The 16,092-nt window shown below is 46.8% G+C and overlaps 2 protein-coding genes across 2 annotated transcripts in view; one reads left to right on the top strand and one right to left on the bottom strand.

Moving 5' to 3' along the window:
- Positions 1-484, bottom strand: part of Timp3 (TIMP metallopeptidase inhibitor 3) — a 50,506-nt gene extending 50,022 nt beyond the window's left edge. The window contains exon 1 of the mRNA XM_048418189.3: positions 33-484. Coding sequence (XP_048274146.1) covers positions 33-156 — 124 coding nt within the window. The 5' untranslated portion in view covers positions 157-484. The remainder of the gene's footprint in view (positions 1-32) is intronic.
- Syn3 (synapsin III) overlaps positions 1-16,092 on the top strand; it is a 413,622-nt gene that overhangs the window by 190,139 nt on the left and 207,391 nt on the right. The gene's annotated exons all lie outside the window — the stretch shown is intronic.

Here is a 16,092-nt window from a genome sequence, read left to right as displayed (position 1 = left end):
GCAGCTTGCTTGGTGCCTCCTAAAGCGCTTACCTATGTCGGAGTTGCAGAAGGCATCCTGGGGATGGCTAGGCGAACATGTGCACGCCTCGGCGCCCCAGTGCCCAAGGCTCCAGCAGCCCAGGAGCACAACAAGCCCAAGCCAGGGAGTCATCATCGTAGCTGCTGCTGTCCGCTGCGGGGACGGCTGCTCTTCTCTTCAAAGTTGCCGAGTGCTAGCGCGGATACTGCAGTCCGAGCTCACTCGCCAGGTCTGACCGTGCACGCTGGGCAACTTTGAGCTCCAGGAAAGTGTCCTCCAAGTAGCTCAGCGGGACGGGTTGGGACTCCGCGAACTGGCTTTGGGTGGCTGGAGCACGCGTCCGCAGAGCCAGTGAGTGGCCTCCGGGAAAAGGATCCGGAACCAGAGAGGAGAAGCGGGAGAAGAAGCTTCCTGGTGCTGGTGGCTGCCTGCTGCCCACTGTGAGCAGAGTCCAGGGCTGCAGAGTGATATAGGGGCACAAGGGGGACCCAGCCCCTCGGGAGCTCGGGGGCCGCCCCCTCCGACCAATGGCAGCGCCGCATTACCTCATCGGCCCTCCAAAAAGGGGGCGGGGCCGGGGGCGCGGGGCGACAGGGAGGGGCCGGCCCGGACTGTTCAGATCCTTATAGGGAATAATGCGGTTGTGGGCACTTGAGTGGGTGGGCTGGGCGCGTCCTGGGACAGTGTGCGCTGCAGCGGTGCCCCACGGCCCCATTGCCCTACGCCCACCGGCACTCTCCAGCTTCTTCGACCCAAACAAGTCTCCACTCCCAGCCACTCAGCGAGACAACACAATCTCTTCCTTCCATGGGACTCAGGTGGCCCATGCTGCCGAGTCCTTGATTCTGCCTCCTGGAAAAAGTCTAGAAGGAAGCCTCGAAGAAAATTTCACCTTCCTACCTTGCCTAGAGAGAGCAGAGAGTAAGAGGAAGCACCTGGGTAGATGACATTTTTCTCAACACCTCCCCCGCCCCCCCACATGCCGCCCCTCTGCCTTTTGAAACTGGCTATGGTAGTTGTCATTGGGGGTAAATGGAACAGTGGAATCATTCACCAAACAATGTTCTGGACGCCAAGCAAAGCCCTTGCAGCCAGGGTGATTGTACTAGTGCTCCAAGGAAGCTAGAATACATACAGACCTAGGTCAGAATGACTAAGAGGGCGTTGCTTTCTGTGGGACAGTAAGAGAAGAGTTCTCTGAGCTGACATCATGCAAGGAGACGAGCAAGTGGAAAGGCCTGGCTCGTCTTTGAAGGACAGAATATAGAATAAACGGGGAGTATGATAGCACGACTCACTGGTGGCAGACAGCAGTCCTCCCTTCAGCAAGGAACTTTGAAGTTAAGCGATCGAAAAGTGGAATAAAACCAGATCCTGGAGAAAACTATCACGGATCCGGGTAACTAACTGTAACAGAAGAGTATTGGTAATGCTATTACCACCTTATTTTAAGTAGCCTCTTGATTGTGATATGTGCATGTGTGGTGTGCACACACTATTGTTGCTCTGTCTTTTTGAGACACAGTCTCACAGTGTCGCCCAGGCTGACCTTGAAACCAAGGTCCTCCTGCCTTGGGCTCCCTACTGCTAGTGGCAGAGATGCAGCACCGTACCTGGCCTATGCTATATGTTTTTAAAAGCAGGTTTCCCATACTCTATTCCTTCTAGAAAGGAAAAGCAAGAACAGGTGTCACGTGCACCTTCTAGCTGAGGAAACAGGTCCAGAAAGGGGGCGCTCCACGTGCACCTTCTAGCTGAGGAAACAGGTCCAGAAAGGGGGCGCTCCTGTGACACTCTCTCACGGGACTGCTCATACAAAAGAGACAGATGCCCGTGGACCTCCCAGCAGTTCGATCTGACAGGATTCTTATTGCTATCTCCCTTTCTTTCCCGCCTTATGTTCTATCCAGTTTTGAAGGTGCTGTGTGTTTTCGGTACAGAAATGCTTGAAGAGTTGCAACAAAAGAGGAAAATGCAAGAAAACCCCTTGGACTGTCCCCAAGAGACTCTTTAATGACAGAACAGATAGTATTGTGGTAACATTATTTCTGATTGTACTGCCCTTGTTAGACCATTTTGTATCTTTTATTGGTGTGGGCACTGCTGTTATTTTTAGGCAGGGTCTTATTATGAAGTCTAGGCTGGCTTTGAACTCTCAACCCTCCTGCCTCAGCCTCCCAAATGCTTCCAAGAATGTTCTGTAAACTCCTCAGGCTTTCTAACTATCGAGAAGAGGACTCAGCTCCCATATCTTTCTGTCTTCTCCCCAGTTAGCTCTGAAAGCCCCCACCTCCTTCATTCTGTTCCGTGGTGCCATGGCCCCCTCATTGATCTCTGGCCCCATGTCCTGGAATGTGGTTATATTATTTCCCTTCCTGACACATGGAGGCCTGAGCTATTAGGCCACAATGACTTTTAGCCCTCAGAAGATCCCAAGAGACTCGAGTGTTACATAACCAGTAGCCATTGCGGCCTGAGCCTTGGACACCATGGGGCCACTCTGAGGAACTAGGTTGAATGAGGGCATACTTGGTAGGATTTGAGAGATTCGCGGAACCTTGCACCATGCCAGTCATGTGGAAGGCTTTAGAAGAGCTTGTAGACAAATCCACTTGGGATAAACGTCTTACAGACTAGCGGCCCTCTCTTCTCTGCTTCCCTCTTACAAGACCATTTTGTCCAAAATGTCATTTGCCTTTTCTTGTTGGGATGCAAGACAAGTGCCAAGCAACTGCTCTCTGCTACATGTCACAGAACAGATTCCTCAGCGAAGCCGTCTGAAGTGTATCTTGTTCCCACAGCTACTTCCTGCTCAAAGTATAGGTGTTCTTGGATTATTTTCCTTCCTGAAAGGTGCTAATTTCGGCTCATTTCCTCTTGATTCTTCTGCTTTGGCCTGTTCAGAATTTAGGGATTTCCAAGAGCACACAGAGCATCCTGGGTCAGGAGTCTTCTCTTCTGCCTGGACTGAGATGACCTTCTCTCTCCACCTCTGCAACATCAGACAGGAGATGCTCCTTGAGTCCTCATGTGGGTCTTGTAAGCAGGTGGACCTTGTAGTCATCAATCTGGACATTAGGTTGTCCACCAGACTAATAATATGTAAGGATTGCTTTTTCTAGTCTGTTAAGTGAGCAAGATTGAGTGGGCTTGGAGCTTGGGAAAGAGTGAAGATAATGGCTCTCCTGCTCTCTTCTAGTAGCTGAGAACAATGGCAGATTTACAAATCTAGGGTGAGCCAAAGAAGCTTCAACCAGCACCTGGCTTGTTCTCAACCTACTCGGCTCACCCGGTCCCTCTGTTGGAACTTTCCTAGGGAAGGTGTAGCTGAGAACCATGGCAGATTTATAAATCTAGGGTGAGCCAAAGAAGCTTCAACCAGCACCTGGCTTGTTCTCAACCTACTCGGCTCACCCGGTCCCTCTGTTGGAACTTTCTTAGGGAAGGTGAGGGCCTGTCTACTTCCTGTGCATCGAATTTCAGAGGGTAGAGCCTATAGGAGGCATTTGCTTGAACTTGTAAGGGGGGATACAAAGTTGCTCAGAGACTGCTCATCTTCCTGGAGGAAAGAGCTACAGGCAGAGCCAAGTTCATGTCGTGAACACTGATTCCTTGGCTTCTACGTGCATTACATCTACATGGCTAACTCTTCCAGGCTAGCACATGTGATAAATGTATTTCCACACCCCTCAGTTAGCTCACTGAGAGCTACCTACACTGCTTAGGAGTTCTTGGCTACACCAAAAGGCCCTTCTGAGCTGACCAGCATTATATAGTGCTATGTGACTGAGTGGGTTATCGCCTCTGTTTGTGTTTCCCTTTCTAACTTATTATCTGGTATCTTTTGGGAAACCTGTTACAGACATGACTGCTGAATAGTCACACTCCCAACTCAGTGGACGTGAACAAGTCACTTCCCTTGATCAGGCACCAATCTCCACGTTTATTAGATATAAAATTAAACTTTATGATTCCCAGAAAGATGCTCCTTTAGTGATTAAAAAAAAATCTACTATTCCCTGGGAGATTTACAAAAATGAGGTGAATGGCTGTGTAGGGAAAATAGATCTTACCGTGTGAGCAGGTTTGACATCAAACAAACATGCCCATGACTGAGGCCCATCTGCCACACTCTAGGTCATTTTCTTTGCATTCCCTTCCTACTCTGTCTTCCAAGGCATAGGGCTTAAAACAAAGAATGCCAGTGGAGATTGTATGATGATGACAGAGCAGGGGAAACTTGGGGTCTTGTTTCTAGTAGAGCGTCTTATAGTTGCCAATTCATCTTTCTGTTTTTCTTTTGGATTGGAAGCAGTAAAGGGTCTGGAACAAAATTTACTGGACTTTCATGCCCTTTCAGCCTCAGCCTTTTATAGGATTCCCCACCACGCCTTATTCTGTTTCTTTTTCACGTGTAGCTGACTCTAATATTGTTGTTCATCTGCCTGTTTCCCTTCCTGAAGTGTAAGCCCCCTAAGGATAGAGCTTTGACAACAACGTTCGGTTCAGTTATGGCTGTATGGATCCAAATGTCTGTACAAGTCCAGCTGCCCAGTGTTGGGCTTGGAGGAGCTCATTGAGCTTATCCCGCTGACTAATGCTAGGGGGCGCTGTAAGCCAGAAAACATGGCTCTCTATGAGCCTTCAGCCTGCCAGTCTCATTGAGAAGCCTGGAGAGGGACCGATCTGCACCAGCCAGTGGGGTGCGGGTGTGGGTGAAGCGAAGCCTTCCCGTATGATAGCCACAAAGCTCTCAGTCAGCATCCCGTCTGGGTTCACAGCTGCCCAAGTTCTTCTACCCCTGGGCTGAGGCTTACTTGTGAATCACTGATGTAGGGGCCATGGGGGAGGTCTGGGAACACAGCTGAGGATGCCACAGTGCTACTCATCCAAGTGGCGCTCCGGAAGTTCAACCCGGAGAAGGTACTGACAAGCCTAGGTACCTCAGCTTCCCTCCTCCCCCAGACCCTAGTTACAATGCCTTCCCCCCAAACCCGCAGTCCATGTGAAAGTCATTATATTCAAAATAGCCTTTTTCCAAGCAACAGACACCCTGGTCCACCCATCACCAGGAGCCGTAGCCAGACCCTCAGCAGAGCTGCTGCCCAACATGGGGCAATTAAGAGCCTAAGAAGGTGGGTGCTTCAGCTTCACTCTGTGTCTGGTACCAGCGGGGCGAAAACACCTTTCCCGGTTTCCATCTGGAATCCATTTCAGGACAGTAAAATTGGAGGGCGTTTCTCACCCCAGCTCCCCCACCCCCAGCCCTGCCAGGGAAGTGAAGACCCCTGGCTGTGTTCACGTGAATGCTGAGGTTTTCGCATTTCTTTCCATAGACAGCCATTCCCAGGAATTTTAAGCCAGAAAACACATGTGTGCGGTAGAGACATTTTGTGTCCTGTGTTTTCTGGGGTGGTGGGAAATGGGAAGTGGAGTTAAATATTCCAGTTCTTGGTTTTCTTTTAATGACCGTATGTTCAGGCAGTCAATTATTTTTGCAGAGGATAATGTGAGGTGGTGGAGAACTTCCCCACAAGCCTGGTTTAATGTGTTCCTTATGCCTTTGGGGTTCCTGCACTTTGCTGCTAATAATGAGGAGCTAGCTCCTCGGTGGCTTTTCTGAAGGTATGGGGCTCAGCCCCACACAGGCTTGTCTCAGCCAACATCACCGCTGGGGCTCAGAGATAGGGTAAGGGACACGTGGTCAGGTTCCTACCACACTGGACTGGAGATTGTGTTTCTGCAGAAGTACTGTGAGCTCACCTTGGTGGAATCTGACAGCTGGAACTGGCTTGCCCTTTGGTGGAGAACCCAAAGGTTATACGACACTGTGAGTCACAGCCTTCTTGATACCTGGTTGTGGAAGCTCCTCTGCCCCCTGGCTGGTCACTTTCCACCTCTCTTCAGGTACCTTCTCCCTCGGTGGCAGACTCCCAGCTCTTCAGTTTCCTGTGCTTGGATTCATGCCTCCCCTTTTAGCCTCCCCTGCCACCTTGCTTAATTCCACCTTCTGTCCTGTCCTTGACTGGCCAATGTGCTGTGTGAGGTGGAATGAGACTGACAAGGCAGCAGTGTCCCTCCGGTCTCCCCTGACCTCCCTGTCCATCCCCCCTGTGACAATTTCACTTGCAAATCCCATGACCTAATCAGACTCCAATTGTCTTGAACTCACTGTCTTCTTCCTTCTGTCCCTTCCAGCATTACTCATCCCCTCTAATGACATCACCATTCACCATGTCCTAGAGAGTCTTGAACTGGACATCTCTCCTAGCCATCCCTCTTTCCCACTCCCACTGTTCCCACCCTTGATTGTACCCTAGAGAGTCTTTCCAGACAGTGTCAACAGCCGCATAACTGGCCCTGTTGTCCAGAGTCCTGTTCTATCCAGTTTCCCTCCTGCCTTGCAGTTACCCACCATCATCTCAAACCAGCCCAAAGTCATGGCTAGGCTTTGTTTCAAATGATCAATTCACATCCCATGGCTTTCTGAATGAAGTCTTAAACTCCAAAGACGTACAAGCTCCTCTTTGACCTGCCTCTTCCCATGGCACCAGGATGCAACTGGAGGTGACATCATTCATGTAGAACATCATGTGACTGCCACCCCATAATTACACAGCTGAAGACCTAAATCTGTTACCTCAGTGCCATCTTACACCATTTTATGATTCTCATCCTCCCTCCTCCACCTTATCGTCCATGAATCAGCTAGAGCCACCAGCTTCTGAATATCTGCTGACTCTCCTGTTTCCTCTCTGCCCCCACTTGCAATGGGTTGTTCAGCTGTCCATCTGGGCCCCTCTCACTCTCTGCTGTTCCTAGTGGTTAAAATGTCTGATTCTCCCCTAGAGCCGAGCACACCTGGAGGCTTCTCAAATGCCCAATGTAGCACCTACACACAGTAGGCACTTAGCAAATACTGAAAGAAGAGACTAACCAATGACTTGAAGGGAAACGTATGTGTGGGGTGGGTATCAGTATCGCCATCCCAAATCCACCTGGGGAGGTTTAAGGATCCAACTCCTTGAACTTAGATTCTCAGAGAGGTTTCCAGAGGTGAGCACTCTTATGGGTACAGCCAATTCACAGCCTTTACTTCTACAAGACTGATGATTGAGAGGTAGGCTGAGAACCCACGTCAAAGGGACCCCTTATTATTCTGATACTTGAAGAGAACCCCATGCCACCTCACCAGGAAAGCATGTTGAGTAGGTGGATATGGAATTAGAATATGAATGCAGGTCATTCTAAGAAGAACCTCTGGACAAAACCCTTTGAGATTTTCTTTATTTTTAATTATGTATTTTTAAATTTATTGTGTGCATATGCCTGTGTGCAACAGCGCACATGTAGCGGCCAGAGGATAACCTGTGGGAGTTGGTTCTCTCTTTCCAACATATGGATCCTGGGTGTCAAATTTAGTTTGTCAGGCTTATTGTCAAGTGCATTTACTCCCTAAGCCAGCACAGCACCCCTTTAATTCTCTTTCTGATGGAAGCAGTGTCCACTGCTAAAAGTCCATCTCACTGGTTGCTGTGTTGGACTCACAGCCCCAACTGTGGTCACTCTGCTCTTAATCCTTTGCTTAAGATCCATCACACCTTCATCTTTCCACAGACATTTTTGGCTCTGGAAATATTGAAATTCTTTGGCTTCTGAATTGTTTGCAGGTACTTTTGATGGAAACAAAATATCTAAAACTGAAGCTTCTAGAAGAACAACCTGTTCTTGCCTGTCATGTAAATTTCTTTGAATTTGACCATGGGGCCTTGTGTTTAAAAGCTGTGTCCCTCAAGACATTCTTGATGACAATGAATTTGCCCAAGAGGCCATTCACAAAGTGTGTTGTAGGCATGAAGTAACATTATTTATAAACTTCTACAAAGAGCTTGTGTTTTCGTGTCTTCTTCAGCCTTCCCTACCTTAAATAAGAGATATTTTAAGTGTGTGTGTGTGTGTGTGTGTTGCACATGGTGTGGAGACCCAAGGTTGACAAGAATTCTTTTGTTACTCTCAAACTTATTCTTTGAGACAGTGTCTTTCCTTGACCCTGGAGCTTACTGATTCAAGTGGGCTGGCCAGCCAGTGAACTGTTTATCTCTGTTTCCCCAGCACTGAGTTTACAGGCCTGTGTCGTGCCCAGCTTTCTTCCCTTACTGCTAGGGCTCTGACTTCAGGTAGTCATGCTTACCCAGCAAGCCCTTTGTCTTTTGAGACAGCTCCCCATCGTTATATGCCAATCAAGGAAACTGAGGCTCAATAAAGACATTTTGCTATTTTTTTTCTTTCTTTCATATCCATTTTTAGGCCTTTTTTCAGAGTCTTTCACTGCTCTGATATTTTTCCTCTTTTCACCCATCCTCCACATGCTTGCTGGGGTACTGAAGAATGGGATCCTGGAGTCCCTGGGGTATGCCAGCGCTGTCTGACATTGGCTCGGTAGAATCCATGGCTGCATTTTTTTAGAGTTCTCTGAGTCAGTTGTAAAACATAGTCATGATTAAAATTGTAATTGCAAAAACCAACAATTAAATAACTTGTATTCAAAGCAAGGGCAATTAACATTAAACTTCATCACTTCCTAATCACAGATACTCCTTGACTTACAATGAGGATATATCCAAATAAAACTCATCATTAGTTTAAAATGTCATAATCCCAACTGCAGGTAATATACCTGACCCACCAAACATTGGAGCTGAGTCACAAAGACACGGCAGAGAGTTAGTGGCTCACTGTCATGATGGGGAGCTGTTAGGGTTTGTGTTCCCTGTTCATGCCCAGCATATCAAGAGAGAATCTTACTGAGCTTCAGTAACTCTGAAGGAAATGATGAAAAATATAAAATCTGGACCATAGTTTCCACTGAGCAAATATCATTTCCCCCAACATCTTCAAGTTAAAAAGAGATGAAATCATGAGTCAAGTTGTCAGAAGACAAGAGTGTGTGCATTTTACTTCCTCAAGGTCAACACTCCAGAAGTTATTTCCATTGATTTTTCTCTACGTGGTCGTGGCATTACACAATGCTCTGCTCTTGTGCATTTTCTCAGTTCTGCAGTCGGTGACAACACAAGGTAACTGGGGACTGACTGTGATGGGAGTATTTACACCACAGAAATTGATCAGCACTGCAAACCAGGGCTTCTTGGCTCAGAGAGCCACTTGTTGGATATTCATAGGTTCACTGTTGCTGTTTCCTAGCAGTAAAACCCTGGGCAAGCCTTTTACCTCCTTGTGCCTCAGTGTCCTTGTCTGTAATATTGGGATCACATTAGTCCCTACCTGAGAGATGTCGTGAATAAATGAACTGAGACATCAAAAGGATGTGTTAGAGATGCTTGGCACTAGCTTAGCATCATTGAACAGCCGCTGTCAAAATTATTCAGTCAGGGTTGTCATCAAACGCTGTCTCCCTCCTGACCCAGATGACATCCATTCAGGGTGACCCAACTTAAATCTTATCACACTGTGTTTGGATTGTCACCCTCTGGGCTTATTAATTACTTTTTTCCTTACCATGTACCTGACAGAAACAATTTAAGTGAGGAAAGATTTGTTTTTGACCTCAGATTTCAGGGAACATAGGTCCATCAAGGCAGGGAAAGTATGGTTTCTGAGAGACTTTCTCCACAATGATAAGAGTTTGTGGTGTGGCTTGTTATGTTTTGGGGGATTGTTAAGCAGAGGGATCAGAGCAAAACCAGGATCGGGTATCAGCTGCAGGGCCTACCTTCAGTGATCCACTTCTGCTAGGTAGGCCCCATGTCTCCAAGGTTTCTCAACCTCCTGAAACAGTGCTACCTGCTGGGGACCAAAGGTTCAAATAGACAAGCCTGTGGAGGGCGTTTCACATTCAACCCATAATGCTGAGTCCTGCTCATCTTTATTCAGAATTGTCTTGGGCTAATTGAGTTTTTAGTTCTGAACACATAGTTCCATGCCTGATATACAGCCTGTCCTTAGCAAACTGGGGTAACAAAATGATCAGAGGCTACTGAAGAATCAAGAGGAATCAGAGGGTTTTCTAACCATACAGCAACAATACTCTAGGGGTTTCCTTTCCACACTAGAGAATCACTGGAATACTGTGCCTAGGTTGTTCCTTTTATAAGAATGATATCATGAAGTCATTTTCATACTTCAGAAGCTGAAAGCCCGCTGACTTGGTACCCAAAGAGACCCACATTGCCCACTGGTCTCTGCTTTATCACTACGCTCTCTCCATGTATAATATAGAGCCCAAAAGTCTTCAGCCTGTCCAGAGAAGCATGACCAGTAACTTTCCTAACTGCTCGATGGTGCCTGGAAATGGTTCTGCTTCAAGTATTTACAAGGGAAATAAAGAATTTGATGTCATATCAACACACGCTAGAAGAGATTGAATTCACCTGAGGTGCTTTTTGAGACCTGGGAGCCTGTAATTGGAGGCTGGCGACAGGGAGGAGGAGGGGAGAGCCTGCGGCATGGTGAAAATATTTTTTTTCTCCTTTTGGCCTGTTGTTCCTTTGAACAAACGTGTTTCTGGCTTATGCAACTCCCAGTAATTAAAATGGCTCGAATACTTCGCATTTTTACAGTAACTTGAAGGCGGCTCAGAGGCCTGGAGCTGGAGCCAACTTGTGGGGGGCCTGGCAGTCTTATGATGCCTGTGCCTTGGCAGGGTAGAGGTGCTGGCATCTAGCTAAGGGAGAGGAGACAGGGGTCATAATTTGTGTCAACATTTCTTCCCTATTTCTTCCCTTTCCCTGGACAGGCACCCAGGTGTCCCCTGAGAAGAAAGGTCACCAAGGGCTCCTCTCCCCCAACCCCCAAGGGTTATTCTTGAAAGTATGATAAGGGATGCCTAGGACTGATAAGAAATTTCAGGTGATAAGATTTCCCTTGATACTGCCAGTGTATCACATCCCACAGTAAGAACCCACTTAGTATTTTATTTAAAAATTAGATGAACCTAGGCCTAGTGGTCCATGTCTGTATTATCAACTACTCCTGAGGCTGAGACAGGAGGATTGCAAGTTACCAGTAGGTCTTCCGACCACTCCCAGTGACTAGGGGTGTTTAGTTCTACCTCACATGGTCTTGACCAGTGATTTGTATACACTAGGAGCTCAAACCTATATTTGTGCCAGTGAAAGCCATCTGCATGCATGTATTCTCTTGTACCAAAGGGAAAATTGTTGACATTATTTTGAGGACACACCTCCTGCAATATGCTTAGGCCTGCTGTGATTTGCTATTCTACCAAAGGACTTGGGTCTCACACAAGCCAGGGATGTATTGTAGAGTTCCAAAAGTTGGTAGTTAAGAGGCATGTCCCCATTGTGACTACTTCCATGTTGCTGTGTGGCAATGTATCAGGAACTTTGTGGTTTACAACATTGTATTTTATTCTCTGGTTTCTGTGAGTCAAAAGTTCAGACATTGCTTCACTGGGTCTTCTATAGGACTAAAATCAAGATGGTTGTACCCAGGGCTCCTATTTCCTGTGGGAATCCAATGAAGAAGGATCTATTTCCCTACCCATGTGTTTGTTGACAACTTTCAGTTCCTCAGTGTGATGGTTTGAATGAGAATGGGCCCCATATACTCATGTATTTGAATACTTGGTCCCTAGCTGATGGAACTATTTGGGAATGATTAGGAGGTATGTCCTTATTTGAGAAGGTGTGTCACTGGGGGAGGGGGGTGGACTTTGAGGTCTAGAAAGTTTCCTGCTATTCCCAGTGCTCTTTCTCTGCCTCATGGTTGTGGATCAAGATGTGAGCTCTCGGCTCTTCCTTCACGTGCTAACATGGACTCCAACCCTCTGAAGCCGTAAGCCAAATTAAATGCTTTCTTTTACAAGTTGCCTTGGTCATTGTGCTTTCTTACAACAATAGAAAAATAATTAAGACACCCAGTTTCTCCTTGGTTGTGGTCTGGCATGCCTCAGTGGTCCTTTGCCACGGGAATCTCCATAGACAGCTTATCTGTGTGACAAGTTCCTTCCTCAAAGCCAGCAGGAAAGAAATTCTCCCAAGGCAGGCATTGCAGTCATGTTCACAGAGGCAAACATTGCAATCATGTTCACATAACCATGTATATCTTGTCACTCTGGCTGTATTCTGTTCATGCCACAGTCTCTGCCACACTCAGAAAAAGGGAATTACACAGAATATGAATGCCAAGAGCAAGATTCATGAGGATTACAAGAGCCCACTCTCCAGACAGAGTAATTAGAATGCAGAAACCCCTGAAAACTGTGGAGTTCATAGAATAGTTGTAAATAGTTGCTGTGGTCAAGGCAGTAAACATTCTTAAGCTCTCTTTAAATCAGATGTTTTATTTATATGTTTGTTTGTTTTAGTTAAACTGACAGCCTCAGGGCTTGATTTGGTTTGAGCACAGCACTGTTTTTTGATAGACATTCAGAAAATTTCACACTCCCAAATTCTCCAGAAACCTTGGGGCCTCTGGGTCCACAGGACTTTATCCTCTGAGGTCTAGAAGAAGCAGCTTCCCAGGCTCCAAAACAAGTATACTCTGCTTACTTCAGCCAATTTGTCCCCATTTCACTGAGAGGATACTACAGGCTGCTGTCTCTCATCCTTCCCATATGCAGGCCCCATACTGCATCACGGACCCCTGGGAGAAGCAGCCAGGCAACTTAGACCTGCTGTCAAGGCAGAAGTGAAAGACAAGACAGACTTTAGTGATCATCCAAAGGATCCCAAATACAGGAAGGATGCTGAGAAGTGTTCCAGGGTCAGGGCTAACCTCCATTGAGAACTAAGACAGGGCACCTCTCCCCGTGGGTCTTTGGTTCCCAAACCTGCTAACTGAGGAAGCGTCCAGTCCTGCCGGCTGGAGATTCAAATTGCTTCCCAGAAATTGGAGAAACAACCACCTGGACCATCCTCCAGGCCCACAAACAGAGGGAAACCAGCTTCCTTGTGTAAGCTTGTGAAGGCCTAGAGTCCTGTCTCTTTTCCTTCTTGCTATGGAATGTTCCCTTCAGAAACAATTTTTGCAAGAGGTAAACCAGCCCTCTGAGATGGTAGAAGGGGAGAAAAATGTCCCTGTGAGGTATGGAGTCCATTCATTTGCACTGCTAAAACAGTCGAGCATTCTGTGATCAACTGAAGAGCGAGGGGCAGGGAAGTGTATGTTGCTGCAGATCCACCCAGAACATAAGCTTCTCTACATAGGAATCCCAGGCAGGCCCCAGAGAAGGGAAACCATCAGAGAAGACCATTAAATATCAATTATACTATGGGCTTGTTGACAATGAAAATAATAACTGGAACCTTGCTAGTACATACTATGGGCCAGACACTAATAAATCCCTTACCTCTCAACCAAGCCCCATGGGGTCAGCATATCAACCCTTCCTAATTTGTGGGTGCAAATACTAAAACCCAGAAAGGTTAGAGAATGTGCCGAAGTCCACACAGCTCATCTGTGGCAGGATCCAGGAGAGCCATTCAATCCCGCTTTAAGATCTGGACTTTCAACTTCTACTTAGTCCATCATACAAGGAAACTGTTGAGCATAAACTTGTATAAGGCACCATATTAGCACAACAGAGAAACAAGGAAAGATGACAGAATCAGGAGGAATGTCCTCCCAGCTTGTGTGCTTGCTGCTACAGGGCCTTGGGCAAGAATGTGAGCTACAGTGTCTTACAAAGCTCAGTGTCTTGACTTCAGATTTTAACCTTCCAACCGGAGCTAACTTCCGTCAGTCTACGAACCTGGGTCCTGGAAGATGATACAGTGTTAGTTTGTTGACTTTCTAGAATCCCATTGTCTCTCCCAAAGGCCACTGACTGATAGGAGGGAAGAAGACGAGAAAAGAGAAGTAAAGTGAGGTGATGGAGAAGAAACACACACATGAGAGAGAGACAGAGACAGACAGAGGGAGGTAGAGACAGAGAGAGAGAGAGAGAGAGAGAGAGAGAAAACCTGGCTCTCCATGTACACTGACAAGCACACTAAGCACTTACCCTACGCTTACTCTCTTTACCCTCTTCCCTATCCCAAATAATCAGAACCTTAAGACTAAAGAAACCAAGTAAAGGAAGCTCAGTACCTACCTAGTCTAAGGCCATGCAGCTTGTACAAGGTCACACGGCTGGGATGTGGAGCCAAGATTCCAAATTGATAAGGTCACTTTAACCACCAGGCTCATAGCCAGTCACAAAAACAGTGACTGTTTGAGGGCCAGGTGTAATCTCTTCATTGAAAAGCTGTCTGTGGCAAGATGTCCAAGGGTGGAGAGGCGAACAGTTTCCAGGGTCCTCAGCCAACAATTCTCAGCTAACACTTAGGTGGAAAATACCAGAGATCACAGAGATGTGAAGAGAAAAGCAGGAATGCCAACAATATGCTTCTCAGAGGTGTTTTGGTTGTTCCTATCTACTTGAGTGTGGGTCCATCCTGAGACTGAGGTCACATAATCCTCTTCAAGGCACCAATTAGCTAAGTACATCCCATATACTTCACCTTCTAAAAGACTGCAGCACCTCCTAATAGCCCCACCTTAGAGACCATGCCTGGGCCTGTGGACGATGCTCGTATGCAGGCCATGCATGCTGTATGCATGGCTCTGGAGTCACATGGACCAGGATTTGAGTCCCAGCAGGGCCAAGAGCTAAGTCCATTCCCTTAGGCAAGTTGTTGTTCTTCCCTGTGAAGAACTAAGAATACCAGCACCAGAGAGTTGCAACAAGGCTTGCATGAGGCAGCATCTAACTTCATGTCCTTATGTGTAAGAAAACACAGTGAAGGGTGACCAGGGATTTTCTACATGTATGCTCCAAGTCCGTGTCAACAGTCCTTGGCCATTGTCCTTCTCCAAGGCACATTCTCTGACCCCAGGTTCTAGGTCAAATCTGCTGTTGTAAGCCAGCAATGTTCCTTACGTCTTCAGCATAACATTTACACTTTTGATTAATGTCAGTCTCACTCTCTAGTCACATGGAAGCAGAAATTGTCTGTGTCTGAGTCCTCACTGGAGTGAGTGTGGCGTGCCTCCCACAGCCTGCCATGTATTCAAGAAATAGCAATAAAATAATGAACCAAGGAATGGGTGGTATCATGCTGTGTGTTCTGTTTACTGAAGGGAGGGTATTATAAACATGCATTTGTTGTTGCTAGAGAAAATCCTGAGGCTGCTGCATTGCATCATTTCAGTGCAATAAAGACATGTTCTAAGTTGTCTTAAGGAGGCCATTGTACCCCTTTGCTTGTGTTTTGATGTGTTTTTCTAGTGGGTCTATGGTTAAATGCAAGCTTTAGAGAGAACAGCCCACCAGTGTAATACCAGGACAGGCTCCCATGGAAATACCATTCAACTTTGTGTATTTATAGCAGCAGATTTGAAAGTGTGGACCTCACACTGGGAGATCACTTAGTGAGTAAAATGTTTGTTATGCAAACACAAGACCTTGAGTTCGATAAGTAGAATCCATGCGAAAAGAACAATGCCCAGCATGGTGGTGTGTGCTTGTGATCTCAGCCCTGGGGACACAGGGACAGGTAGATCCCTGGAGCTTGCTGGTCAGCCATCCCAACCTATTTGAAGAGTTCCAGGCCATGTGAGACCCTGTCACAAAGAAAGTCAACAACCTTTAAAGAATGACCTAACAATATGTTCTGGCCTCCTCGTGCACCCACACACATACACACCCAAATATACACCCAATATATACCCAATATACACCCAAATATACCAAATATGCAGACAAAATAAAATTTAAAAATAAGAAAGATTTGGCCTTGCATTGCAAACTCCCTCTAGACCTCTGGTCCAGAAAGTTGCAAATGAGAAGAACCTGTGTCCTAGTCAGGTGGTGGAAATATGGAAAGTGTGTACTGCTGAGATCTTCAGAGGGAAGGCACACACTTACCTCTTTCCTGCCTCTAGAGTCTACTTATCAAACTGGTGACCCTGCTGTGTCTCAGCCACTCAGGGGTTGATGAGACAAAAGTATTACTTTCTGTTATGATGGCTCATGTACCTCTGTCACAGTGTGTGTGGGTCTCCTGGGTGGGCAGCCTACCTCTGATGTAGTCTGAGATAGTTTTA

The sequence above is a fragment of the Myodes glareolus genome, chromosome 26 (genome assembly GCF_982192425.1).
Source record: "Myodes glareolus chromosome 26, mMyoGla1.1, whole genome shotgun sequence".
In the NCBI taxonomy this organism is placed as follows: Eukaryota; Metazoa; Chordata; class Mammalia; order Rodentia; family Cricetidae; genus Myodes; species Myodes glareolus.
The sequence above is the reverse complement of the archived record's forward strand: the minus strand, read 5'-3'. Positions and strand labels throughout refer to the sequence as shown.